Raw genomic sequence first — 26,273 nt, 5'->3', positions numbered from 1 at the left:
TATTTATTTGAGAGAGAGAGACTGAGCCACCCAAGTGCTCCTCATTTCCAGAATGTTACTTGCTTTCTGCAAACTGCTTTATCATTTTTGCAGTCTCATTATTTACTCTTCTGAATGCCTTTTTTGGTTCTTAAAAGCTCTAAAATAGTTATTTTATATCAGGTTTCTGATAATTCTTTTTTTTTTAATGTTTTTTTTTTTTTTAGATTTCATTTATTAATTTGACAGAGAGAGATGGCAAGTAGGCAGAGAGGCAGGCAAAGAGAAAGGAAGAAGCAGGCTCCCTGCTGAGCAGAGAGCCCGATTTGGGGGGCAGAGGCTCATTCCAGGACCCTGAGATCATGACCTGAGCTGAAGGCAGAGGCTTTAACCCACTGAGCCACCCAGGTCCCCCTAGGTTTTCTTTCTTCCTTTCTTTCTTTAAAATATTTTATTTATTTATTTGACAGAGATCACAAGTAGGCAGAGAGGCAGGCAGAGAGAGGAGAGGAAGCAGGCTCCCTGGGGCTCGATCCCAGGACCCTGAGATCATGACCTGAGCCAAAGGCAGAGGCTTAACCTGCTGAGCCACCCAGGTGCCCCATCCCCCTAGGTTTCTGATAATTCTTACATCTAAATATGTAAATCAGATTCTGCTGTCTGTGTTTCAGCTTTTTTTTCTCATGCTTCCTAGTTTCCTTGGGTTTTATGATTTTCACTGGGAGCTTACATTTCTTAAAACTTTACCTGAGGGACTTTGGGGGACCCTGAGATAAAGACGAGTTCATCTAGAGAGGATCTGCATTTGCTTCTCCCGGCACTTCAGGCACTTGGGACCCCTTTCCATTAAATTTCATCTGAAGGCTTTTCTGACCAAACAACTAACACGCACATGGGCTGCGAACTTGTGTGGGGGCTAGCTTGGGGTATATATCCTCAAGAGTTAGTTTTGCTTTCCTGGGGTACCAGGAACCAATCAATCATTGGTTGATTGGCAATTGGCACTTCTCATCCTTAAGTGCTCCTTAAGTTGGCAATCATTTTGGTTGCCAACCCTCCCAGTGGAAGCATGAAATTTCCAGATCTTCCTTGATTTACAATGGGGTAAACTCCGCGATAAACCCTTGGTAAGTTGAAAATATTAAGTCGAAGATGCATTTAATACATCCAACCCACAGATCCTCATAGCTCAGCCTAGCCTACCTTAAATGTACTCAGAATACTTACATTAGCCTGCAACCGGGCAAAACACAAAGCCTATTATTTTATAATAAAGTGTTGAATATCTCATGATTTACTGAATACTGAACTCAAGGTGTAAGACGATGGTATGGCACGGGAGGGTTGTCAGTGTATCTATTGTTTACATGCCTGCTTGCCCTGCCCGGCCTCATGAGAAAGCATCCTACTGCATACTGCTGGCCCGGGAAAACACCCCAAAATGCAAAATTTGAAGTATGGTCTCTGTGGAATGTGCATCAATAATATTCTTAAAGTTCCTCTAGAAAAAGTTCCTCAGACCTTTATGTGTCAAACCTTCTGTCATCTCTATATCATTTTCCCCTCTCAATACCCTGTCCTTTGAGTATGACACCTACTCACTCACTGAGTTTTAGCATGTGAACCTGATAGCTTGGGCTGATGAAGAATTAGGTAGCATTAGAAGGAGAAAAAGATTTTAAGGGCTGCTGAAGTCTGAAATGGTCACTCAGTTTTGGATTTTGCTTTGTTTTTGTTTCCTTTTGTTTTCCTTTATGGTTTCAACTTCAATTTTGAAATACTCCTAAATAGACCTGCTGTTTATTTTCCTTATTAACATTTCTGGTAAAAAGAACAGTTTAATGTTTATCAAAGGGATACTTTGAAGGACAGCATGATCACATGGGATGGTCTCCATTTTTAGCATGTCTGGTTTCAAAGCATGTCACTGAAACATTTTGAACATCTGATTCTCCACCTTTCATCAAATAACGTGCTTTATTTTCTACAAATGCACTGATTATTGCAGCCGGAGTCAAGAAAACATGTTAAAGAGGAGACGAGATGGCATAACCCTCTCTCTTTCCACTTTCTTTTTCTCACTTTCCTTCTGTTTCCTAACCGCTTCTCTGACCAGCCCAGGGGGATCTCCTCTCCCCCCTGAAAGGGAATGATGATGGTATTCTAGTCCTCCATAGCATTTTCCCAGAATAGCCGCTGGGAAGATCAGCATCTTCTGGAATATCCTTTTCTCCTTTTGTTCTCTGCTACCTCTCTGGCCTCTCCTTCTGACCCGCTTCTCAGGGAACACTTCTCATCCTTAAGTGCTCCTTAAGTACCGATGCTCCTGTTGGCCGTGTAAGAGACCATTTTTTCTCCCCCAGCCAAATACCCCAATCTGTGGTTTGAACCACTCCCTTATGTTGTGACGCACAAAGCTAGATCTTCAGGTCAGCCTCCCCAGGAGCCCTGGATCCCCTATCCAACCACCTACGGAGCATCTCCACCTGGATATCCATGGGCTTCTCAACCTAATATGTCCTGAACTCAACACCCCACTTCCAACCAAAATCTGCTTCTCTTCCTGCTTGTGTTCAAGCTGGAAGCTGGGAGTCATCCTAGACCCTCCCATTTCCTTATTTCCTCCTCCCCTTCCTCCTCTAAGGCTGGCCAGTTTTTTTTTTATCACACACATGGGAATATTCCTCCCTCTAGTCCGTTACAAAGGCTGCAGCCCCATCCAAGCTGGCTTCATCCTTCCTTGCCTAGCCCACTACATGTACATTTTAACTGTGTCCCTGCTTCCCATAGTATCTTGCTCTAATCCATCCTCCACACTGCTTCCAGGGGTCTTCCAGAGTGATTGTGTTAGAACGCAAATCTAATCTCCTTCCCTTGCTTAAAACCCTTTGGAGGTACTCTCACCTTAAGGATATGACTAGACGTCCTCAGGTAGCATGCCCCGCTCCCCCACCTTGCCATACCACCCCCGCGTTCCTGCAGAGTGATTTGCTCTCAGCTTCCGAAGGCTCCAGGCTCTTGCAAGACTGATCTTCTCTGCTGGGAATGCCTTTCCCCTTGCCTGCCTGCTTGTGCGCCAGCTCATTCCTGTTTAAACTTCCATGCCCAGCTCAACATCACCAATTCGGGAAGGCCCCCCTTGGATCCTACCCCTGCCCTTGGGTCCTCTCCTTTTCTCCGTCTGAGCACAGTTATGGCTGTCTGAGCACAGTTATGGCTTGGAGCATATTGGTTAGTAACGTGGAGGTCAGTTTCCTGGGTTGTGAGCTCCCTGAGGGGCAGGAGCCCTTTGCACTCTCTTTGGGATCTTTAGCACCAAACAGTGTTGGCCCAGCCCGTATTTGATCAATAAGTGTCTCATGGTGGCCTTTCTGATTCTGAGTTCTTCTGTTGATTAGATGTGTGATCTTATGTGAGTCATTTAACCTCCTCGTGTTTTAGTAGAGAAAATCATAGGCCCCTCACAAGGATTAAATGAGATAAAACACATTAAAATGCTCTGTAGATGGCATTTCATTGCTTTTCAATGTAAGGACTTACCTTTATCACTTATGTGCTGCTTTGATTGGTAGACTTTTTAAAAATACCAGCTCTCTTGAATTTCCCCCTCCTCTCAGGTTTTGCTCTGCTCCCCCAAATGCCCTCTGTCACCTTCCCGTACACCCCACTTCTTCTTTCTCTCCCGCCTACAAGTCTGTTCTCATCTCACCCATTCCCAAAGCCCGTCTTCCTCCAGCCCTCCTCCCTCCCCGCCTTGGTCCTTCCTTTCTTCTTCCCTTGGCTGCCAGGGCCCTTCCAAGAGCGCTATCGCTGGCCGCCTCCGGGCTCTCACCGCCCACTCCCTTCTTAGGAGGCGCCATCTGGATCCCTCGGCGGCAGCGTCATTGTCGCCGCACCCTCGCCCCTAGGAGGGCTCTTGTGACCTCCTGTTGCCAAATCTCGCAGGCTCGTTTTCAGACCTCATCCCACCGGACCCCTGAAGCATCTGGTCCTGCTGATCACCTCCCCCTTGAAACGCCCCCTCGGCAGCGCAGCACTTCCCTTTTGTGTCTCCAGCACTTGCTTGTTCCCTTCCCGTGGGGCTGGCATTCCTCGAGCCTCTGCCCCCGGGCCTCTGGTCTTCTCCCTTCCCAGCCCCGCGATCTCACCCACTCCCACGGTTACCACTGGATCCTCTCTGCGGATGCCTCGGCAGCCTGTATTTTGCATACCTAGCTCCTTCTGGAGCTTTCTTTCCATGCAGATGGGACAGCTTTGGGAGGCGCCTGAAACTCCAAGTGTCCAAAGTGGAAAAAAAAAAAAAAAAAATCGTCCTTTTACTGCCTTTTCCCGCCATCCTGCTTCTTCTCCTCGTTCTTATTTCTGTTAATGGGCCCTTCATTCTCCTGGTCATCCTAGGTTCCTCCTTTTTGCTTTCTTCCCACTCACCAGGCCCCAGATGCTCTAACTGGCATATCTGTGGCTCCCCCAAACCCCCACCTTCCCACTTCTAACTCCTCCACTGCTACAGAAAGTCCTCCATGGCCTCTCCCCAAGCTATCTTCATAGCATAGCACGGGCTTGGACTTTTTCTTCCCTCCTTCCTTCCCCCTCTCCATTCCTTTTCTTTCAACAGATATTTATTGAGCACCTACTATGTGCCAGGCACTAATATTTAATGAGCACCTACTATGTGCCAGGCCCTGGGAAAACAAAGAATGCAGTGCAGTCCCACTTCCCAAGATACGGAGACCCAGTCAAAGGCTTATTTCAAGAGGCCTACGTTCCAGCCCGGCCATGATAAGCAAGCAGAAGAGTGTATACCCTGGGCCTTCTAGCCGGTCTCCTGGCCTCTGTTTGTTCCCTTCATCCCAGTCCATGATACTTGCTGTGCCAGAGGAACATTCCTAAGGTATGGTGACAACTCTGCCAGGTCCCTTCATTAGCTCTCCATTGTCTGTATTTGTCCTCAGCTTGTACTTATGGATTTTCATCAGGCGCCCAGCCTGTGCCTCCAGATGCATCCCCATGGTCTGTCTTCCCCTATAGCCCTCCCTCTGGGTGGGGTTCTTGGAGCGCGCTCTGTTCCTGCCTCTGTGCCTCTCTGCTTATAGCTCTATTCCCCCATCACCTCCGCCTGTAAAAATCCTAACGATAGGTCTGTTTTCAGCCCTGAATCCAGGAGGCATAGCTCTCCTCCCTTGGTGCTTCAGACCCCTTGTCATCCTCACGGTGTGCAGAAAACCAATGGTCTGGTGAGCAAAGCCTGTACTGGAGACACAGAGAGCTACAGCATCACCCCGCCTTCTGGGGTCAACAAGCAACCCCTCGAGAGCCATCACCAGCAGCAACCAGGCTCCCACAGTAAGGGAGGGACAGCCCGGAGTGGTTAGGGGGCAGCTCCCCCTCAAGGAAAGAAGAATGCAGATGGAACCAGAGCCAGGGACCCTGTCGTGGTGAAGAGAAGTTGAGAGTAGACCCAGTGTGTGGCTTCTCTAGTCTGTGGTACATGGCGTGTAGAGCACAGCTCACAGAGTCCTGGGGAACATTCTAGTGTTTTTAATTAATTAATTCATTTGAGAGAGAGAGACTACAGCAGGGCGAGCAGCAGGGGGGGAGAGAGGGGGGAAGCAGGGTCCCTGCTGAACAGGGAGCCTGATGCGGGGCTCCATCCCAAGACCCAGGGCTTGATCCCAAGACCCCAGGATCATGACAGGAGCTGAAGGCAGATACTTTACTGACTGAGCCACCTAGGCGCCCCCTGGGGAACGTTCTACATGTCACATGCCACCAGCGCTTTCCTGAGTTCTCCAGGTCACGCATTACTGCCATCAGAAGACCTTTCAGCTCCCACGATGTGTTCTTTTTACATCTGCTGTGGCAGTTGGTGTGTTCCGCCTTGGAGATCTGCTTGCTTGTGTGCTTTGTCTTACCTACCCTACTAGACCTCTCAGGATGGGGACCGCAAGCCCTGTGGCGCAAGAAAAGGAGGTTAATAAAGTATCTGCAGACTTCAATACAGAGACATTTCTTCCGCTGCAGTATAAAGCAGGAACTATTCTCGGTACTTCCGGGGTGACTCACAGGGTGATTTACACACGCACGTGCGCGCACACACGTTCTCAAGAAATACTGCTGATGGTTGAATCCAACCCTTGAAGGGATTATATATAGTCCCTTCCAGAATATTTCAATTCAAGATGAGATTCCAAACCACATGGAAATTTGAACCACAAAAATCAAATCAAAATTTAAAAAAGGAATCAAGCATTAGGTTCCTGACACATCAGAACTCCTAGGTCAGGGTCTGATACACAGTAGATGTCTTGAATAGATGTTAACAGCATTTCATGTGCCTAGGACAGCCAACACAATCAAGGGTTCCGAAAGAGACTGGTCAGGTGCCGTTTTCTTTAGCTAGATGCTACCAGAAGTAACAGGCAGAAAAGGTCTGGCCATGTGGCCGGGTGGGTGGGTCCACCCACCCGGGTGGGTGTTGGGCTGCCAGATGGGCGTTCTTGGACTTAGCCGGTAATGACCGTAGTCTCCCCACGTATGGCGAAACGCCACAGGCAGCATGGGAATGCGTCGCTTCCCCCTGGGGGCGATGGAAATCTTGCAGTTTTTCTGGAGATTTCTGTGATCATCTCACCCAGGGTCAGTATTTTAATGGAGTCAAAAGCACAGATTCGGAGGATTTTTCTCTTTTAGAAATACAAACGGAAAATAATGGATAAAATGACATGAGGGCCGGGACGCCTGGGTGGCTCAGTTGGTTAAGCAGCTGCCTCCGGCTCAGGTCATGATCCCAGCGTCCTGGGATCGAGTCCCACATCGGGCTCCTTGCTCAGCGGGGAGCCTGCTTCTCCCTCTGCCTCTGCCTGCCATTCTGTCTGCTTGCTCTCTCCCCCCCCTCTCTCTCTGATAAATAAATAAAATCTTAAAAAAAAAAAAAAAAAGACATGAGGGCCAATGTTTACTTCAGAATAACACAATAGGGGCACCTGAGTGGCTCAGTCGTTAAGGATCTCTCTTTGGCTCAGGTCATGATCCCAGGATTCTAGGATCGAGCCCCGCATTGGGCTCCCTGCTCAGCAGGAATCCTGCTACTCCCTCTCCCACTCCCCCTGCTTGTGGTCCCTCTCTCACTGTGTCTCTTAAAAAAAGAAAAATACCCTAATAAATGAGGATGGGTGAGCACAGAGCAGCAACAGGGGCCCCATGTTGATGATCATTAGGACCTGGTGTTGGGTAGGGGGCTGTTCATGGCACTAGTTTGTGTTGCTTTTTTTGTATGTTGGAGACGTTCCATAATAAAAATTTGGTTTTGTTGTTTAAAGCACAGATTTTATAGCATGGCAGACCTGGGGTCAAATCCCCTCTCCGCTATTTTTTGGCTGGGTAATCTGCTCATTTAATTCTTCCCAACCCACTTCCCACGTTTCTAAAAGGCTAATGAGAATAAATCCTGGTTCGCTAATGTGAAGCAAGTGTACAAAGTCCTTAGGGCGAAGCCTGGGACGTGGCTGACAATCAGTAATGCCACTCAGGGTTTGCTTGAGCCTAACTGTGCGGTGACACCAGCTCTCAGAGTGGGTCGTGGCTGCTGGCAGACGGCAGGCCTGTCGTCTTGACCGCACGGAGCCTGCCACAGCTTCACTACTCGCTCTGGGGATCTGGGGATCAAATGATAGGCTTCAGGCCCTTTACTCAAACTCCTAAAGGACATTTCTTTTATTGTTTTTTGATTTCGAAAGCGGCAAGGAGAGGAGAGAAGAGGCCATGCTAAGGTCCCATCGGCTACAAATGTTCTAAGTTCACAGCTCTGTTGTCACTGTGAGGAAGGCAGACTGGGAAAGCAGACCCCTGAAGTGCAATGTTAAGGGAGTGGGGGGATCCCTTTTGCAGATCCCTCCTCTTGTTTTCTGTCCTCAGCTTTCAGCCATCAGCAGGTAGCCAGCATTTCACAGGCTGTCCTAGGACTTGGGATCCTCTCTACCTGGGCACATTTCAGGACCAGGCTGGCAAAGTGGCCCCTTTACAGGATTTCTGCCAGGGACATGTTCTGGTAAAAGGAGAGTGAGATCACAAGGAATTCATTTGCATCCCAGATTCTTTCTCTTCTCTCTTGGCTTCTCCACTACCTGAACCCCTTGTCCCTAACCCCCAGCAATCCCCCCCCCCCCCCCCCCCCCCGCCGTAGCGTTGCTGAGCAAATCTGTCAAAGCCGGGCTAAAAGCTTGCCTTTTCTAAAGAGACAGCATTCAGCCTTTACCAGATGGGAACCTGTCAGCACAGCGGGCAGATAATTACCCTTTCAGCGGTGGGAGGCCTTCCCATGAATGGAAATTCAGACATTTGAGGCAGCTGAGGCCCCACAGCCAATCAGGGAGGCTGTTGGTGCACATCAAGCAAGGGAGGTTTACCCAGGTCAGTCTGCGGGATGGACTGGGCAGTGGAGGTGGTGGGAGCAGGATGGAGGGCAGATTAGGGCTCCTGTCCCCACATAGCAGTGTCGAATCTGCGGGACCCACATCTGAGCTCTCTCCGTAGAGGCCTGTGCAAGCCAGCCTGTCCTTTTGGCCAAATCTCAACTTGGCTGCCTCCTCTCTGAGTATCCGGAATTCAAGGACAGGACTTAGGATGGACTGATTTCTCCTCATTTAGTGGAGGAAAATCCTAATAAGCAGGTGGCCAACAATGGGGCATGCTGCCAGGAAAGGTAATGAACGCCCCATTGCAAGAGGTATTCAAGCAGATGGTAGCTGTCTGCCTTCCAGGAATACTACAGAGAGAGATGGCCTGACATGGGTAGGAGTTCAGCTCCTATACCCTCTGTCAAAGGTTCAAAATAGCCAGAATAAAACCAATGAAGCGCTGATGCAGTAAATAGGAAAAATTTATTGTGCACACACCAAAAAGGCAGTTTGCAAACTGGGAGCACTTGAACCAGAACATGGAATGAGGCTCAGGAGTATATTGCTATAAAGCAGCTTATTACAGTGACAAAGCGGTGACTGTTTATTCTTCACACTGATTGGTTACAGTACAATTTTCAGTGTCTCTCTCATATCAATCTGGGAAACAGTTCAAGTTTTGCTTATCATTTCCAGAGGTACAAGCAAGAAATAATCCAGGTCAAGTTAGCCTTGCATAATAAGCTAAATTAAGCTTTGTCTGCATGACTAAACTGGTTCTGTCTGCTCAGGGAACCTTCCAGACTTTCTACACTTGATTTTAACACCTCCCAAAGGCTTCTTACCTCCATAGGTTCTCATGGGGACAAGAGCATGAATGTGGAGTTGTCATAGGTCCAGGGTTCAAGTTCTGACTGTACAGTTAGTTGAATGAATATGAGCAAGTCACTTAATGCCTTTATTCAAAATAAATTATATAGGCATATTTTCTTTTTCTTTTTTTTTTAATTTTATTTATTTATTTGACAGAGAGAGAGATCACAAGTAGGCAGAGAGGCAGGCAGAGAGAGAGGAGGAAGCAGGCTCCCTGCAGAGCAGAAAGCCCGATGTGGGTCTCAATCCCAGGACCCTGAGATCATGACCCGAGCCAAAGGCAGAGACTTAACCCACTGAGCCACCCAGGTGCCCCATAACTCACCCTTTTTAATAGCTATATGATTAGCTTCTTTAAACCATAGCTTCCTAATCTGTAAAATGGAGTAATAATGAGATCATGGAAATGATTCAAAGATTGAATGAGGGAACATACATAAAGTGCTTAGCACTATTGGCATCAAAAGCACATGGATGACAGACCATTATTTGAAACCAGTGCTGTCCAACAGAAATAGAATGTCACCCTCATAGGTCATGTAGAATTTTCTAGTAGCCACATTAGGGGAGTGAAATTAATTTTAATAATTTATCTAACCCAACACATCCAAAATACTATAATTTTGACATGTCATCAATACCAAAATTATTGAGTTATATTTACAGCCATTTTTCCAGTATTAGATTTTTAAAAAGATTTTATTTCTTTATTTGACCCACAGAGAGAGATCACAAGTAGGCAGAGAGGCAGGCGGTGGGAGAGGAGAAGCAGGTTCCCCACTGAGCAGAGAGCCTGATCCCAAGACCCTGAGATCACAACCCTAGCGGAAGGCAGAGGCTCAACCCACCAAGACACCCAGGCACCCTCCAGTATTAAATTTTTAAAAGTCCAGCGTTCCTGGGTGGTTCAGTAGGTTAAAGCCTCTGCCTTTGGCTCAGGCCATGATCCCAGAGTCCTGGGATCAAGTCCCGCATCCGGCTTCCTGCTCAGCAGGGAGCCTGCTTCCCCCACCCCCGCCTACTTGTGATCTCTGTCAAATAAATAAATAAAATCTAAAAAATTTTTTTTAAAAATCCAGAGTTAAGTTACACTTACAAGCACCTCCCAGTGTGAAACAGCTCTGTTTTAAGCGCTCAGACTGAAGAGGACAGCCCAAAATGTTCTACTTCGGCTCTCCTTCGAGCTAGGGTAACTGTCTGAGAGTTTAGTCTGGTAACCAATTTAGGCCTTAAATGCTGACTAGACTCTCGTCCCCTGTTTCATGCCATCTCATCTTTCTCACAGACATTGCCCTAATATCATAAATACAACCAGCTCTGATTTTCTGTGTTTCCACAGCTCTTGCTTGGAAGGGCTCCGGGTAAGTTGCCCAAGAAGCGAGTTTTGATTGACAGCCTTGAGAATCCAACCATGAGTAAAAGCGATGGCCTTCCTTCTTATCTTGTGGTTGAAATGCCTGTGAGATGCTTAGTCTCATGGGACCATAAAAGATTTTGCTCCATCAGCTCAGCTGTCCTTGCCATGTGGGACATGTGGGAGGGCTACTGCCCGTGTTCTGGTCAGACAGAGAGGCATTGGGGCCAGGGAAAACCATCGGGGCTTGGAGTTTTATCCATTATTCTTACAACGAGATGCTAGTTTCCAAGGAGGGAGAAGAAGGCAAGCTGAGGACAAACGTAGGTTGGCACTGGACAGCCTCCCCTAACCCCCACTCCGGGTGGGATCTGTGTGATTAACTTCCAACTCTCTCTTTTTTTTTTTTTTTTTTTTTTTTTAGATTTTATTTATTTATTTGACAGACAGAGATCACAAGCAGGCAGAGAGGCAGGCAGAAAGAGAGGAGGAAGCAGGCTCCCCGCTAAGCAGAGAGCCCAACGTGGGGCTCGACCCCAGGACCCTGGGATCATGACCTGAACCGGAGGCAGAGGCTTTAACCCACTGAGCCATCCAGGCACCCCAACTTCCAACTCTCTTAATGTTAATGCGTGGCTAGAGGGAAAAACAAACTTAGTCTGATGATAGCCATACCTCCAATATCCTGAGGGTCTTCTTGGACAGATGAAAATCCTTGCGAAGTGTGGCTCAATCAGTTAAGGGGTTAAGCATCTTCTTTTAGCAGCTCAGGTCATGATCCCAGGAGTCCCCCCAACCCATGCTCAGTGGGGAGTCTTCTTCTCCCTCTGCGCCTCACCCACTCTTGTGGGCTCTCTCTCTCTCTCAAATAAATATATAAAATCTTAAAAAAAAAAAAAAAAGCTGGGAATGCAAGCTGGTGTAGCCACTGTGGAAAACAGTATGGAGGTTCCTCAAAAAAGTTGAAAATAGAGCTGCCCTATGACCCGGCAATTCCATTACTGGGCATTTACCCCAAAGATACAAATGTGAGGAACGGAAGGGGCAACTGCACCCCAGTGTCCATTGACAGAGGAATGGATAAAGAACATGAGGGCTATACATTCAATGGAATATTACACAGCCACCAAAAAGATGAATCTTGCCCTTTGTAGCAATGTGGATGGAGTTAGAGGGTATTACGCTGAGCAAAATAAGTCAATCAGAGAAAGATATCATATGATTTTATTGATACGTGGGATTTGGGAAACAAGGCAGAGGATCATAGGGGAAAGGAGGGAAAAATAAAACAAGACAAAACCAGAGGGGCGCCTGGGTGGCTGAGTGGGTTAAAACCTCTGCCTTCAGCTCAGGTCATTATCTCAGGGTCCTGGGATCAAGCTCCGCATCAGGCTCTCTGCTCAGCAGAGAGCCTGCTTCCTCCTCTCTCTCTCTCTCTCTCTCTCTCTCTGCCTGCCTCTCTGCCTACTTGTGATCTCTGTCAAATAAATAAATAAAATCTTTAAAAAAATAAATAAAATACCATTTCTTAAAAAAAAAAAAAGACGAAACCAGAGAGGGAGACAAACCATTAGAGACTCTTAATCTCAGGAAACAAACTGAGGTTTCTGGAGCAGAAGGGGGTGGGAGAGATGGGGTGGCTGGGTGATGGACACTGGGGAGGAGGTGTGAATTGTGGTGAGCGTTGTGTATTGTGTAAGACTGATGAATCACAGACTTGTACCCCTGAAACAAATAATATATTATATGCTAATAATAAAAAAAAGAAAAAAACAAAAACCAAACAACAGCAAATCTAGCACATTGAAAATAAAAAAAAAAAAAAAAAAAAGGGAAGAAAGAAAGAAAAGAAAAGATAAAAAGTAAGTCCTTTTGGACATCTTCCTTTTTCCTTACCTCTCCCAACCCCAGAATATATAACCAGCCATTCCGCAGCTCTGGTGCAGCTTCTTTTCCTGCCCAAGGGGTCCTGTCCCCATGCTTTCATAAGATTACCTTTTTGCACCAAAGATATCTCAAGGATTCTTTCTTGGCAGGGGGTTGGTGGGGGAGTGCTCCAGACCTTGTCTGCCTTGGGAACCTCCATCAGTTTCAAGCCTGGCAACCAGGAAGCACTCTGAAACTCAATCATCCCTGAGATACTGAGACAAGGGTTTTGCAAGCTAAGATCGGTCAGTAAGAAGCATGGTTACACTTGCACAGAATGCAGCATCCTGCTGGGGCTGGGGCTAGGGGAAAGACAGTCCTGTGTCCCGAAGGTCCCCAACGGTGTGAGCCTTGCCTTTGAGACTTGAATGCGTGCAAATGTTCTGGAAGCTGTAAAGCCCTCCACAAGGGATCCTTTTATTCTGGGGGGCAGTGAAGGCGGGAGAGAAGCCTCGTGCGGGCCCAACGGAGGAGGCGCTTTGTTTCACAGGGGTGTAGGAAGTACGAGTGGCCGTGGCAGGGAACCCCGCGCCCATTCAGGTTCCTGCAATCTATGGGGTAGATCAAATCTATGTCAGATCTATGGAGTAGCCTGAAAAGAAGGAACTCAGACGGAATAACAGAAACCACCTCTGTGGTGAATACTTCTTGAACGATCAGACCCAAGTAGCAGAAGGGGGAGAAAGCCTGGAGAAGGGCCCATGGGCCTCAATGATCCTCTGAGGTCTCAAGGGTAGTTCCTTCCCCAAAGGGCCTTTTTGGGAAATCATCTCTAACGAAGGGAGAAATTCTTTTGTAGCCTTTCGGTGCCTGATTCTAATCCACCCTGGGCCGTGATCCCACCCCCACCCACGCCCCCACAGTGTTTATATCTCAGAAAGTGATTTTCCCCAGAAACTGAGAATCTGAATGACGAAGACCAGGCCGGGAAGGAATTCGTTCCAGAAATGCTCCCAGTGCCTCTGGCACTTTGCTCTGCATTTCTTCATTTTGTGTCCTTTTTTTGTGCCGGGGGCTGACTGTGAGTCATCTATTTGGGTGCCTGAGCCCTGCAAGCTAATTTGTGCTTTTGTGCCAAATCACCAGAAACCGGCAGACCCAGCCCTGGGGCGGGCAATGAGTGAGAATTGCTTCCCTGTCTAAAGATCCATTGTCCTGCTTCTGGAAGCTGCCAGAACATCAACCTTCTCCCCTGAAGGAGAGGAAGCCGGCCAAGGGAGAAATGAGGATTCTAAATTTGGGTCTTCTGGTTATTCTGTGAGCCTACGGATAGGCAGTCCCCTCCTTAGCTGGGCTTGAAGGTTATCCCACCCCTCCCCCTGGGGTCTGCTAACCTGCAGCCCACCTGAACCCAAGGCTTGCAAGAGAGTCACCGCTGGACTTTTCTTGGCTTTATGTGCCTTTGAAAGAAAATGAAGGTTTTTCACCTTATTCCTTTCCATCAAAATACCTGTGAGAGTGATTTCTCGGGTAAGGAAGAGAAGGGTTTCTGTTTGGGTTAAGAAGCATGTCTCTCCTACATTCGCCCTTTCTACAAATAGGCAAATGCCTATGGAGTGCCAGACCTCAATGTTGGGACTTTATTAGTTTAATCTGTTTTTTTTTTAATTCCAACGTCATTAAAATACAGTGTTATATTATTTTCAGGTGTACGATATAGTGATTCTGATGAGGGAGCAGGAGGCTGGCTGAGGACAAAGCAAAAGCTGGCGCCTTGCACCCCCCCCCTTCATCCGCTCCCCTCCATAGGTGTAGCATTCCTCAGGCACCCCTGACTGCCATAAAATGATAAATAGTTAACTTGAGCAGAGATCACAATCCTACAAGACAGGAGTCTCCCTTGGTCCTAGGTTCTAGAACTTCATCAATTCAACAATTCTATATATTACGATAAGTACACTCATAAACCCCATCATCTGTTTCACCCATCCCCCAACCCCCCTTCCCTCCGATAACTATCAGTTTGTTCTCCACTGTTAAGAGTCTGTTTCTTAGGTGCCGGGGTGCCTCAGTGGGTTAAGCCTCTGCCTTTGGCTAGGCTTACTAGGGTCCTGCTTTCCCCTCTCCCTCTGCCAGCCTCTCTGCCTACTTGTGATCTGTCAAAAATAAATAAATAAATTTTTAAAAAAGAGTCTGTTTTTTGGTTTGTTTCTTTTTTTTCCTTTGTTCGTTTGTTTCCATCCTTAAATTCCACACGTGAGTGAAATCATGTGTTATTTGTCATTCTTTGCCTCATTTTGCTTAGCATTATACCCTCTAGATCCATCCATATTGTTGCAAATGGCAAGATTTCATTTTTTTATGGCTGAGTAATATTCCATTGTGTATACACACTACATCTTCTTTATCCACTCATATATTGAGGAATATTTGCATTGCTTCCATGGTTTGGCTATTGTAAATAAAGCTGCCGTAAACATAGGGAGTGCATATCTTTTCGAATTAGTATTTTTCTATTTTTTGGGTAAATACCCAGTGGTGGAATTACTGAATCCTATGGTAGTTCTATTTTTAATTTTTTGAGGAACTGCCATCCTGTTTTCCATACTGACTGCACTAATTTGCATTCTCACCAACAGTGTGCGAGGGTTCCTTTTTGTCTATATCCTTGCCAACACTTATTATTTCTTGTGTTTTTTATTTTAGCCATAGTGTGAGGTGATACTTCATTGGGATATTTTTAAAAGATTTTATTTATTTATTTGACAGCAATCACAAGTAGGCAGAGAGGCAGGCAGAGAGAGAGAAGGAAGCAGGCTCTCCGCTGAGCAGAGAGCAGATGCAGGTCTTGATCCCATGACCCCAGAATCATGACCTGAGCCGAAAGCAGAGGCTTTAACCCACTGAGCCACCCAGGCACCCCTTCATTGTGATTTTGATATACGTTTCCCTGATGATGAGTGATGTTGAGCACCTTTTCATGTGCCCGTTGGCAATCTGTGTGTCTTCAGAGAAATGTCTCTTCATGTCTTCTGTCCATTTTTTAATTGGATTATTTTGGGGTTTTTTGGTGTTTAGTTGTACAAGTTCTTTATATATTTTGGATACTAACATTTTGTCAGGTATGTCTTTTACAAATATCTTCTCCCATTCAGTGTCTTTTTGTTTTATTGATTGTTTCTTCTGCTGTGCAGAAGCTTTTTATTTTTATTTTTATTATTATTATTATTTTTTAATTTATTTATTGGACAGAGAGAGAGATCACAAGTAGGCAGAGGCAGGCAGAGAGAGAGGAGGAAGCAGGCTCCCTGCCGAGCCCGATGTGGGGCTCGATCCCAGCACCCCGGGATCATGACCCGAGCCGAAGGCAGAGGATCAACCCACTGAGCCACCCAGGCGCCCCAGAAGCTTTTTATTTTGATGTAGTCCCAATAGTTTATTTTTGCTCTTACTTCCCTTTCTTTAGGAGACATATCTAGAAGTCGCTGCTATGGTCCATGTCAGAGACATCATCGCTTATGTCCTCTTTAAGGATTTTTATGGTTTCAAGCCTCACATTTAGGTCTTTAATCCACTTAGAGTTTAATTTTTGTGTGTGCATATGGTATAAGATAGGGGTCTAGTTTCATTCTTCTGTCTGTAACTGTTTGGTTTTCCCAACACCATTTGTTGAAGAGACTGTCTTTTTCCCATTGTGTATTCTTGCCTCCTTTGTTGAAGATTAATTGACCATATAATTGTGGGTTTATTTCTGGGCTCTCTGTTCTGTTCCATTGATCTCTGTGTCTGTTTCTGTGCCAGGACCACGCTGTTTTGATTACTGTAACTTTGTAGTAGATCTTGATATCTGGGATTGTGATACCTCCAGTTTTATTTAGAGTAATCTGTTTTTAATTTAGGTTTAACAGGAACTAGAAGGATAAACTCAGTGCCTCAGCTGATCTCTTACAAAACAGTAAGACTTGAGTATTGAACCCTTCAAAATTAATCACCGAGGGAAGTTGTCAGGGGTTGATTTCTGCAGGCTGAATCCTACAATATCCCTTTCTCGTATTCTTTCTTTCCCCTCCTAAAGAACATGAAAATAAGTCTTTTGAAGATAAATATAGAAAGCTAAGAATGGAGAGGGAAGAGAAGTTAGTTTCAGTGCCTGTTTTGGTCAGAGTCACAAGAGCCACCCAGTTGCAAGGATGTCTGTCAACATCTATCCCCATCCTGGGGGAAGTGGGACGCTTTTGGAGAGGAATATGCTGTCTGCTGAACAGATCGCCAGCGGAGCGCCTCCTTCTGGTGGAAACCATACCCAAACATAAAGGCAGCAGAAAGTGCCAGAAAATCCCATCCCCAGGCGCCACTCTCCCCACCCCACCGCCACCGCCCATAATGAGTCCCGCTGTGGTTAGTAATTAGCAAGTAAAATCTAGCAAGAAAAAAAGAAGCCAAGGTCTTCTGCCGCGCGAGGTTTGTCTCCAAATACTGGAATGTTTAATCCTCACAAAAGCCTGATAAGGCAGGTGCTTCTATTTTCTTCCTTCCTTCCTTCCTTCCTTTCTTTTTTTTTTTTTTAAGATTTATTTATTTGAGGGAGAGAGTGCAGTGTGCAAGTGGGGGAAGAGGCAGAGGGAGAGAGACTTTCAAGCAGACTCCCCACTGAGCAGAGAACCCAACATAGGGCTCCATCCAATGACCCTGAGATCATGACCTGAGAAATCAAGAGTCATATGCCTAACCACCTGAGCCCCCCAGGTGCTGCCAGGTGCTACTCTTTCTACCACTTTCTTTTAACTAATGCTGCAGGCAAGCAAGGACATCAAGTCATTGTGTAAGGTCACAGAGGTGATATATGGCATCACCAGTGTTCAACTCGGACTTGATAACATTAGAGCCCTTGGGCTTACCCACCATAGGTGCTAGTCCTGAGAACCAGCAGCCTGGGGGCTCTCAGGCTTTCTGTGTGGTTGTGGGCAAGTCGTTCCTGACCTGCCCGGCTTTCACAGGCCTCGGTTTGTCCCTCTGTAAAACGAAGGGATTGGGGAAGTGGACAACGCCATTCTTGTAGCCTGGGCTCGGCTCATCTAGACAAGAACACCTCGGGTAACAGCCTCCAAGGTGTGTGGCTCAAAGGGTGGCAGGAGCACCCCGAGAGGGTTTGTTTCTAGAGGGCTAACATCTAGCAAACTAGGGGTCAGTCACTCCATCTGTGGGGCCTCAGAAATTCAGCAAATTCCCTCATGTGCTTTGCACCTCAGTGGCTGCCTTGTAAGGGAGAGCTAACCACAGACCTGCCTCACAGGAGACAACCCAAATAAATCTTGTGACACACCGCCTGGAACCTAGTCAGCACTTAGTAAATGTGAGCTGCTACCCATCCCTTCGTCATCTCAGAGGATGAAAGTAAATAGATCAAGGCTTTTGTAAGAAAGTCTGGCTAATTCCCAGTTTTGTTAGTTTTGGTTCCTCCTTCAGCATGAAGAGGGCTGAATACTCATCTCAGGAGGCAGGAGGAAGAGCAAAGTCAGCTGGGCAGATGTGGCTCAGTCCGTAGAGGAACAGAGAGTGGTGTGGGCAGCTCGAGAGAGGGGACACCGTGGGCCCTGGGCAGCCTGCCTTTTAGGCCTTGAGGAGAGGTTCTGGAAATGACTTCCGGTTCCTGGGGCGGGGTGGGGGGGGCAGCAAGGCAAAGGGCTCTCCATTCGGCACTTGACTGACCACATCTGAGTTAGTTGAGAGCCACTTATCTGTGAATTCAAAGTGGGATCTAAACTAAGGGAATTGTGAGGTGGGTCAGTGGAAGAGAGACGGGACTTGTTACTTCTGGAGGATTTTCGGCCTTTCCTCAGCTGTGCACAGGGAGCCTTATATTATACCTTTTGGACCCTTGATCTGAAGAAAAAACCTTTGAAGAGGGCCGACTGAAGCCAGAAGGGGAGGTTGGATTGTATGACTGGGAGTGTATATGCTGAAATATTATTGGCCTGCATTCAGATAGTTCCTTTTCGGTGCTTTTAACTTTGTGGAAAACTGTGGGCACGATTTACCTGTCTCTAGGGACGAAATGTAAAAATGTCTTACGAACATCAGAAACCTCACCCCCCAAAGACTGTCTCTTTGGTTTCAGCAGTTCAAGTGAGGATTCCCCCTCCCCACTTCCTTGCTCTCTCCAGTCCCACTGTGGCAGATGAAGTCATCAGTTGTCCTCCATTCAAGAAGGAGACTAGCACAGAGGCCTGAGCTTCGGTTCTGTAAAGCTTTGTGGAGAGTGCTTCCAAATCTTCGTGTGAGGGGGTCCCCGAGTGAGCTGGAGGCGGGGGGGGGGGGAGGCAGGAACAATGAGGACTTTTTTTTTTTTTTTAAGATTTTTAAAGATTTTTTAAGATTTTATTTATTTATTTGACAGACAGAGATCACAAGTAGGTAGAGAGGCAGGAGGAGAGAGGAGGGGAGGCAGGCTCCCCGCTGAGCAGAGAGCCCGGATGCCGGGCTAGATCCCAGGACCTTGGGATCATGACCTGAGCTGAAGGCAGAGGCTTTAACCCACTGAGCCACCCAGGCGCCCCCATTGAGGACATTTTTAAGCTCTTGGGACTGTGTAAATAAATACCTGACAAGCTCACAGTTTCAGGATCCAAGAACAAGGACCTGAAGTCATCATTGTATGTCTTTGCGAGCCTCTCTACAGGCCTGGGAGGACTCTGTGACTCCACAGTCCGCTTCCGTTCTAACTGTGGTTGGGCAGCTCTGGCACCACCTGGTCGTCCCCAGGGAACAACCTCAGCTGGGAATCCAAAGCCCTGGTTTTGGAGATTGTCTAGGCGACTTACTAGCCGTGTGACCTTGGACAAGTCACTTGATGGTGCCTGACGCATGGTAGGTGCTTCATGAGTATGGATCAAATTAAGAAATAAACAAGTAAACCCTGTCTGAATCTCAGTTTCCTTATCTGGGAAATGGGGGAATAACACCTCCCCAATAGGCTACACTCATGTAAGTAAACTTGCCTCCTAGAAGTGCTTCCCAGACTTTCTCGGGCCTCACATGAGTTACCTGGGGAGCTCCTCAAGCACAGATTCTGGGTCGGATGGGCCTAACTTCTGCATTTTCTGCTAATCCTTCGGGGATGGTGATCCAGACCACACTTGGAGTAGCTACATCCAAGACCCTAAAGTCCTTGAAATTATTAACCTTATCTTTCCAGCCCGTGGAATCTGGACAGACTCCAAGGCTAGACTAACCAGTTGATCCCAGGGCGCCAATCCTGGAGGGGTTTCCTGGGACGTAGGACCCTCAGTGTTCAAACCAAGAAAGTTCTAGGCAGACTAGAAAATTTCGTAACCCCGTCAGGATAATGGGCAGGAAAGGGTTGAGCTGCTGTGTGAACTGGGGGAAGAATAAAAAAGCAGGTGAGGTAGTCAGCTAAGGAGAGGGGCATCTTCCCACCCAGAGAAGTTGGGTGACTTGGCCCACATCACACAGCTTCTCAGCGACAGGGCTTCTACTGCTCCTGGCTTCTAAGCAGTTAGACACCTCGGCACTTTCTGCACTAGTCTTTGCTGCCTTCTGCAACACATTCCTCCTCACTCGGCAAACACAGTGTGTTTATTTATAAACCAGCTTGTTTGGAACCTAAAATTTGGCGCAGCTGATTTTGGCTGTGAGGGGTTCAAATTTTTCCTCTCTTCGTTTTGGTCTGCTTTGTTTTGTGTTTTGTGAACGAAAAGCGCAAAGTAATAAAAGCACAATGAGGCCACTAGAGTGGTTTGACTGCGAAGCCTCCAGAAATGTGGCAGCCTCATCGCATGCAGATGGATTTTGTGTCTCTAGATGGTAGATTGGAAACCCACGAGGTTTACTTCCAGGGATTTACAAACTTCAAATAAATAAAGAGCTGGGATCTCTTTCCAAGCTGTTTCTCCTGGAGGCAAGATGGGAGGTTGGGAGAAGCAGCCAGGATGGGGCAGGTTTCTGGAGGCTGCTCCTAGGCTCCTTAGTCCAGTTCCTGAGAGGAGATGGACTCCGTTCATCGGGCCAAGGCAGGAGCTGCAATTTGCAGAACACACTCGGAATTCCTTTTTTTTTTTTCACTCAGAATTCTTGGCATTTTATTTTGCACACTGCTGAAGTCTTAGAAGAAAGTGGCTTTTATCCCCCCCTAAAATTTTATTTATTTGTCAGAGAAAGAATGAGAAGGCACAAGCAGGGGAAGTGGCAGGCAAAGGGAGAAGCAGCCTCCCCGCTGAGCAAGGAGCCTGATGTGGGGCTCGATCCCAGGACTTGGGATCATGACCTGAGCCAAAGGCAGCCGCTTAACCAACTGAGCCACCCACCCAGGCCTCCCAAGGTTGCTTTTTATCATTAACACTGAGTATAAGTTCAGGTTTTTGTTGGGAGGTGGAGTGGGGGGAAAAGCGGGTGTAGACAGAGACACACAGAGAGAGAGGCAGAGAGGTTGGCTGCATTTTCTCTGACTCTACCTGGTGTGGATTCCCGAGGCCACAGAGTCTGCCGGCAGCTCCCCATCAGTGCTCTGTGCAAATCTGTCATCCTTTCCAGGACCAGGAGAAGGGAGTCTTAGCCTTGTCCACAATCACATGAGTGATTCAGTGATTCAGTCCTTTCAAAATGGTGAGGTTGGGGCGCCTGGGTGGCTCAGTGGGTTAAAGCCTCTGCCTTCGGCTCAGGTCCTGATCTCAGGGTCTCAGGGTCCCCGAGTTGGGCTCTCTGCTCAGCGGGGAGCCTGCTTCCCCCTCTCTCTGCCTGCCTCTCTGTTTGCTTGTGATCTCTGCCTGTCAAGTAAATAAATAAAATCTTTTAAAAACAAACAAACAAACAAACAAACAAACAAACAAAAAACGGTGAGGTTGGGGGGCAGCTTTTGCCACTGCCTTAAACCTGAGGAAGGTATCAACTTCCTCCGATGTTTTTGGCAATACAATGCACACGTGTGTGCACACCTCCATGTGCATATACACATGGGGATACTGTGCACAGGGGAGTCCTAATAAAACACACGAACTGAAAAATTTGCTTTCTGTGGTCCATAAAGAACATGAACAGTGACCAAAGGACACTCTCCACCTCGGCTCTAGGCTGAGACCGAAAAAGTGGCCTCCAGCATCGCAGGCCTGCTGCGGGGAGCGGGTGGTACCTGATTCTGGTGGGAGGGAGATGGCCAGTCACGTGAGCTCGGAAACCCCATCTGCATTCCTGGTGTCGGGGTTGATGGGCGGGCTCCTATGTCCATGTTCTAGAATCAGAAACCCTGAGACCTCACAGGACACATCCATGCCCCTGGGTCCCCAGATGAAAGGAGCATAGGAGGTGCTCTCAGCCTGACCCCGGGCCCCCCTCATGTCCAGCCTCTGTGTTCCTCGTTCCTCTTCTTTCCCTCATGCTGGCTCTTTTAAGAGTTCTGGTATAAAGCAGAGCTTCCCTGAGAAGTTCTCACTTCTGAGTGCAACACAGAAGCCTCCAGAGCCCTGTTTCACAGGCTTGAGGTTTCCCGTCGCAGTGGCGAACTTTCATGAATCCCACCCTCCCACTCAGCAATGAGATCACCGTGAGGACACGCGAAGGCCCCGTGTGGGAAAGGTACTGCCAGTCACCTGCTTTCCCTGGAGACTGTGCGTGCTGGTGGGGCGGAAGGTCCTGGGCAGCTGCACGCCCTCTGGGGTTGACTGTACACATATGTGCAATATGACTTGGCCTTGTTGGACTGCCAGCCAGGCGTGGAAGGTTGACCGCAAGACCCCTGTGTCTCCTTCGGGTCACTCATTCCCCAAGTGAGCCTCTCTCTCTAGCTACCCGGTGAGCCTGCTCTAAATGTTGGAGTAGAATTCCAACATGTGGGAGACCCTTCTTGTCTCCAGTCCTAAGGGTAGCTGGAACCAGGGTTAACTCCGTGAGATGCCAGGCTCTGTATCTTGGGAGCGCTGGGCTATCTGTTTTGGGTCGAGAAGTCCAAAGACTTAATATCCAGTGACACATCTTTAGCTCTTTATGCTGTAAACGGGCTGCCTGCTGCCTTGACCACTGTCCTTGCTGGGGTCAGTCAGGCTCACTCTGACCTGGCAGAGAAATCTCGAGCTTTTTCCAGCTGCAGAGGTTACGGCAGAGGCCTCACACCTGCCTACCTTCCTTTCTTCCTCCCTTCCAGATTTTATTTAAGAGAGAGCACAAGCAGGAGGAGGGGCGGGGGGGGGGGAGAAGCAGACTCCCCACTGACTAGGGAGCCTTTGGTGGGTCTTGATCCCTGGACTCCAGGATCATGACCTGAGCCAAAGGCAGATGCTTAACTGACTGAGCCACCCAGGTGCACCCCCCCCCACCTTTCTTCCCTCTCAATGCTCTTTCCCTTCAGGATTCCAGAGCAGGGGGACAGAGCTCCCACTGGGAAGAGGCTTGCTGGAGTCTAGGAGTGGGGTAAAGGGTGCTGTGCCCTGCATTTGGCCACAACAGGAACTGCCCCACTGGCCAGTTTCAACCCATAGAGGTCACAGACACTTTGCTATTCAGGCAAGGGCAGAAATCACCCTCCTGCCGGCCGGGAGTTCTGGGAGCCCAGATCATTTCAGTGCCTGGCTGCTCTTCTCTCATTAAGACAGCTCGGTTACAGACCTTTCTGTCCTTCAGAAGCTTGGAAAGAACCCTCTTCTCCTGGCTGAGCTCTTTTCTGTGTCTCACATTCTGACTCTCCCCATAGCTCTTCCTTGTCTGGTTTATGGAAAAAAAAAATACACACACACACAGCTGAGGTCCAGCATGTTTCCCACGCAGACTATCAATACTGCCTTCACTGCCGATAAACCACGAAGCATCTGGAAAACCATGGGTCAAGTGTTTGGATGTGTCTGGTTATTTGCGGACTCGCTACCCGCCACCTCAGGAGACCTGGTCCTTAAACTGACTTCTTTCTTTTACAGTTATCTCCAGTGATGTGCATAAAAGGGCGTGACTCAGTGGGGATTGATTAAACATTTATTTGCTGCTGATATTCTTTACTCTGAATGAGGTTGAGCTATAGATTTTAATTTTAAAATTCTCTTCAGAAGCAACCCCAACTCATCCCTGGGACAGAATTCCCTTAGAACCAGGTGAAGTTTGGGAGCCTAAAGGCTTTGTTCCAAAAGCTTCCAGCAGAGCTGGGCGGTTGGAAACGACTCTCCAGATCAAGGTTTTCCACAGAAAGTCCCTCCTTCCCACGCCAGCTTCCTCTGTTCCCATCCCTTCCTGCAGTTTTGCTCCTTGACAGAATCCAGCGGAAGTTCCCTGCGGAGTAAGTCTCTAGAAGTCCTCCTACCACCCTGGCTATAAAAATCCAGCTCAGAGGAGAAAAGGTACTAGTCTGGTAGGCCCTGCCTTTGAAGGTACTTCCTGGCGCTGACAGAAGGACAGGCTGCGAATACCAGGGACTCGACACCAGGGACTCGACACGTGCCGTCAGAGTCTGGAGCCCCACACCGAGATGCACCCATGCCCGGCAGGGCTGGCCAGGCCAAGTCTGGGCCGCCGTTGGGGTAAAGCCCATGAGGCGGCGGGTGGCGCACACGCTCCACGTAAGACTGGTTCTCAGCAGAAAGGGTAACTCTAGGGAGTAAGGCCTAAAAATGCAACTTTCCCCCAACAAGTTCTTTCCTCTCCTGGCATTTGGCTTTCCTCCAGTGACGACATGCCAGACAGAGCCGTCCCTGTGTTTAGCAGATGGCCGGAACGTCTTCAGACTTCCAGTGCCGCCGAGGCTGGGGCAATATACACTGAATCCATAGCCATGAGGACCAGCTCTGGAGTCTATGGACCCTGGGATGTGGCTCCAACCTAGAGCCTTGCTCTCTGTGTCCTGCCGAGGGGTGTTAGGTGCCTCAGGTGGGAAGGGCCGCTGGGGCAGGACCACCGGGGGCGACCATTGAGAGACCCTCACATCAAAACAGGATGAGATTGGGTTGTTGTCCCTTAAACACCTCATGGGGTTGCTTTCCGGGCCCCTTGCTTCAGTATGTGGTGTGCAATGGGCAAACTGGGGCTCTGGCCCCAGAAGCCAGGGTCTCATCTCCATCTTCCCAGCCAGGGCAAGTTCAGAGGAAGCCGAGAAAAGTCACTTCACCGCTTCGCTTCCACTGATCTTCTTTGGGGACCCGGGTCTTCTTTTCTATCCTTCCAAGGGGAGGCCCGGTGCCCTCAGCACTGCTCAGCCTCCACGAAGCCCTCCTTCTCGTGGCCCGAGGGCTCGACCTCCGTGTAGGTGGAGTGGTTGGGGTGGTTGCGGAATCTCACTGCTGGCCAGTGGTGAGGTCTCCGCTGGGGGGGGGGGGGGAGTATGACGCAGAGTCAGTGGGGGTGCCCGCACCCACCTGGGACCCCCCCAACCTGCCCCTCCCCCACCAGGGACAGTGCTGAGCACAGAGACTCTCTTCTCAAGGGTGCTGGGGGCCTCCTGTGAGCTAGGCGGAGTTCAACCCCTGTCCAGAAGACCCCCCGACCCCCCGGCGGTGATCTCTCCACTGGTAGGAGCCTTGCTGAGAGCCCAAGGAGTCTAGGAAGAGGTCCTTTTATCCCTCATGGCAAGGACTCCAGAACACAGGTGAGAGCCTTTAGCGATGTACCTAGCGGACTCCTGAGACTGCAAAAAGTGAGGCTGTGGGTGAGAGAGGGAATGATCTGGGAGGCTCTGGAACTGCCAAGAAAACCCTTCGGACAGGGTAGACCCTGCAGACAGCTGGGGACCTTATGAACATGCACCTTCCTGGGCCCATTTCAGACCTGCCCCATCAGTGTTTGTGTGGCTGGGGATCTGCAGTTCCCCGGCGGTGATACCCAGGGAGGCTAAAACTTTAGGCTGATGGGTTAGAGCTTACAAGAAACAGGGGCTTCTAAACAAAGAGGAGGAGACCCCCTGCACCTCTGGGTGATCCCTGTCTGGGAGACCTACAGAGGCAGCCTGGCTGGACCACACGCAGAGTTGGGGAGGAGCGGAGAGCAGAGGACAGGACCAGGAGCTCGTGAGCCCTGTGGCCCAGGGAAAAGGGGGCTCTGGCTCTTCTGAATTCCGAGACATTCCAAACCCTAGCACCCTCAGTGAAAGCTCCCAGAGAGAGCAACTCATGATTACTATGTCTTGTCGATTCTGACCTAAGGCAAAGAGGCAGAGATCTCTGTTCCACTATGGCTTGGAGTAAGCAGCCAGCCTAGAATTGGGGGGTGAGAGACCACAAAGCGTTAAAGACTGGCTGCACAGTCCCCAGTGATTTCTCTTGCTTTCCTCTGGGGGCTCTTCTGGTTTCACCAACAGGGGAGCAAAAGGCAGATGGGCGTTCAGCAGGACAGGAGGGGGGCAGCACTCCTGGGGGAGAATGAGGTGGGGGGTTGGTTAGGGACTCAAAGGATGGAGTCAAAGATGGTTCCTCAGGAAGGAACAGGAGCCAGGCAGGTGGGAGGGGAGGGATGAGGTGGGGAGGGGCAGGTGCCCCACGGCTTCGGAAATGCTGATGCGGAGGCAGACAGTGGAGCTGGGCCCAAATCCTACACTGACCTCGATGAAGAAGAGCGCGGCATTGGAGGTGGGGTGGCCGTTGATGTAAATCCCAGCCAGGACAATGGCTGCCACCAGGAGAACCGCTAGCACGATGCCCACAATGGTGCCCAGGTGCACGGGGGGGCCCTTGGTCTTGGGGGACAGGTTGTTCTGAAGGCCTGTGGAGAGACCGTTAGGGTAGGGAGTGGCTACCAGGGAACCAGGAAGGGAGGGCCATGAAGTCCTAGGTTCTGGCAAAATCTCAGAGGTGAAAACCAGCAGAAACTTCGGGCTGGCTTAT

At 48.7% G+C, this 26,273-nt stretch overlaps 1 protein-coding gene across 1 annotated transcript in view; it reads right to left on the bottom strand.

Annotated features, from left to right (window-relative positions):
* Positions 1-23,428: 23,428 nt before the first annotated feature.
* Positions 23,429-26,273, bottom strand: part of PLXDC1 (plexin domain containing 1) — a 56,080-nt gene continuing 53,235 nt past the window's right edge. The window contains exons 13-14 of the mRNA XM_004764682.3: positions 25,991-26,151; positions 23,429-24,759 (exon numbers count right to left, since the gene is read on the bottom strand). Coding sequence (XP_004764739.1) covers positions 24,640-24,759; positions 25,991-26,151 — 281 coding nt within the window. The 3' untranslated portion in view covers positions 23,429-24,639. The remainder of the gene's footprint in view (positions 24,760-25,990; positions 26,152-26,273) is intronic.

The sequence above is a fragment of the Mustela putorius genome, unplaced genomic scaffold, assembly GCF_011764305.1.
Source record: "Mustela putorius furo isolate JIRA1106 unplaced genomic scaffold, ASM1176430v1.1 tig00003962_pilon_pilon_pilon, whole genome shotgun sequence".
NCBI lineage: Eukaryota > Metazoa > Chordata > Mammalia > Carnivora > Mustelidae > Mustela > Mustela putorius.
Note: the sequence above shows the minus strand (reverse complement) of the source record. Positions and strands in the feature narration are given on the sequence as shown.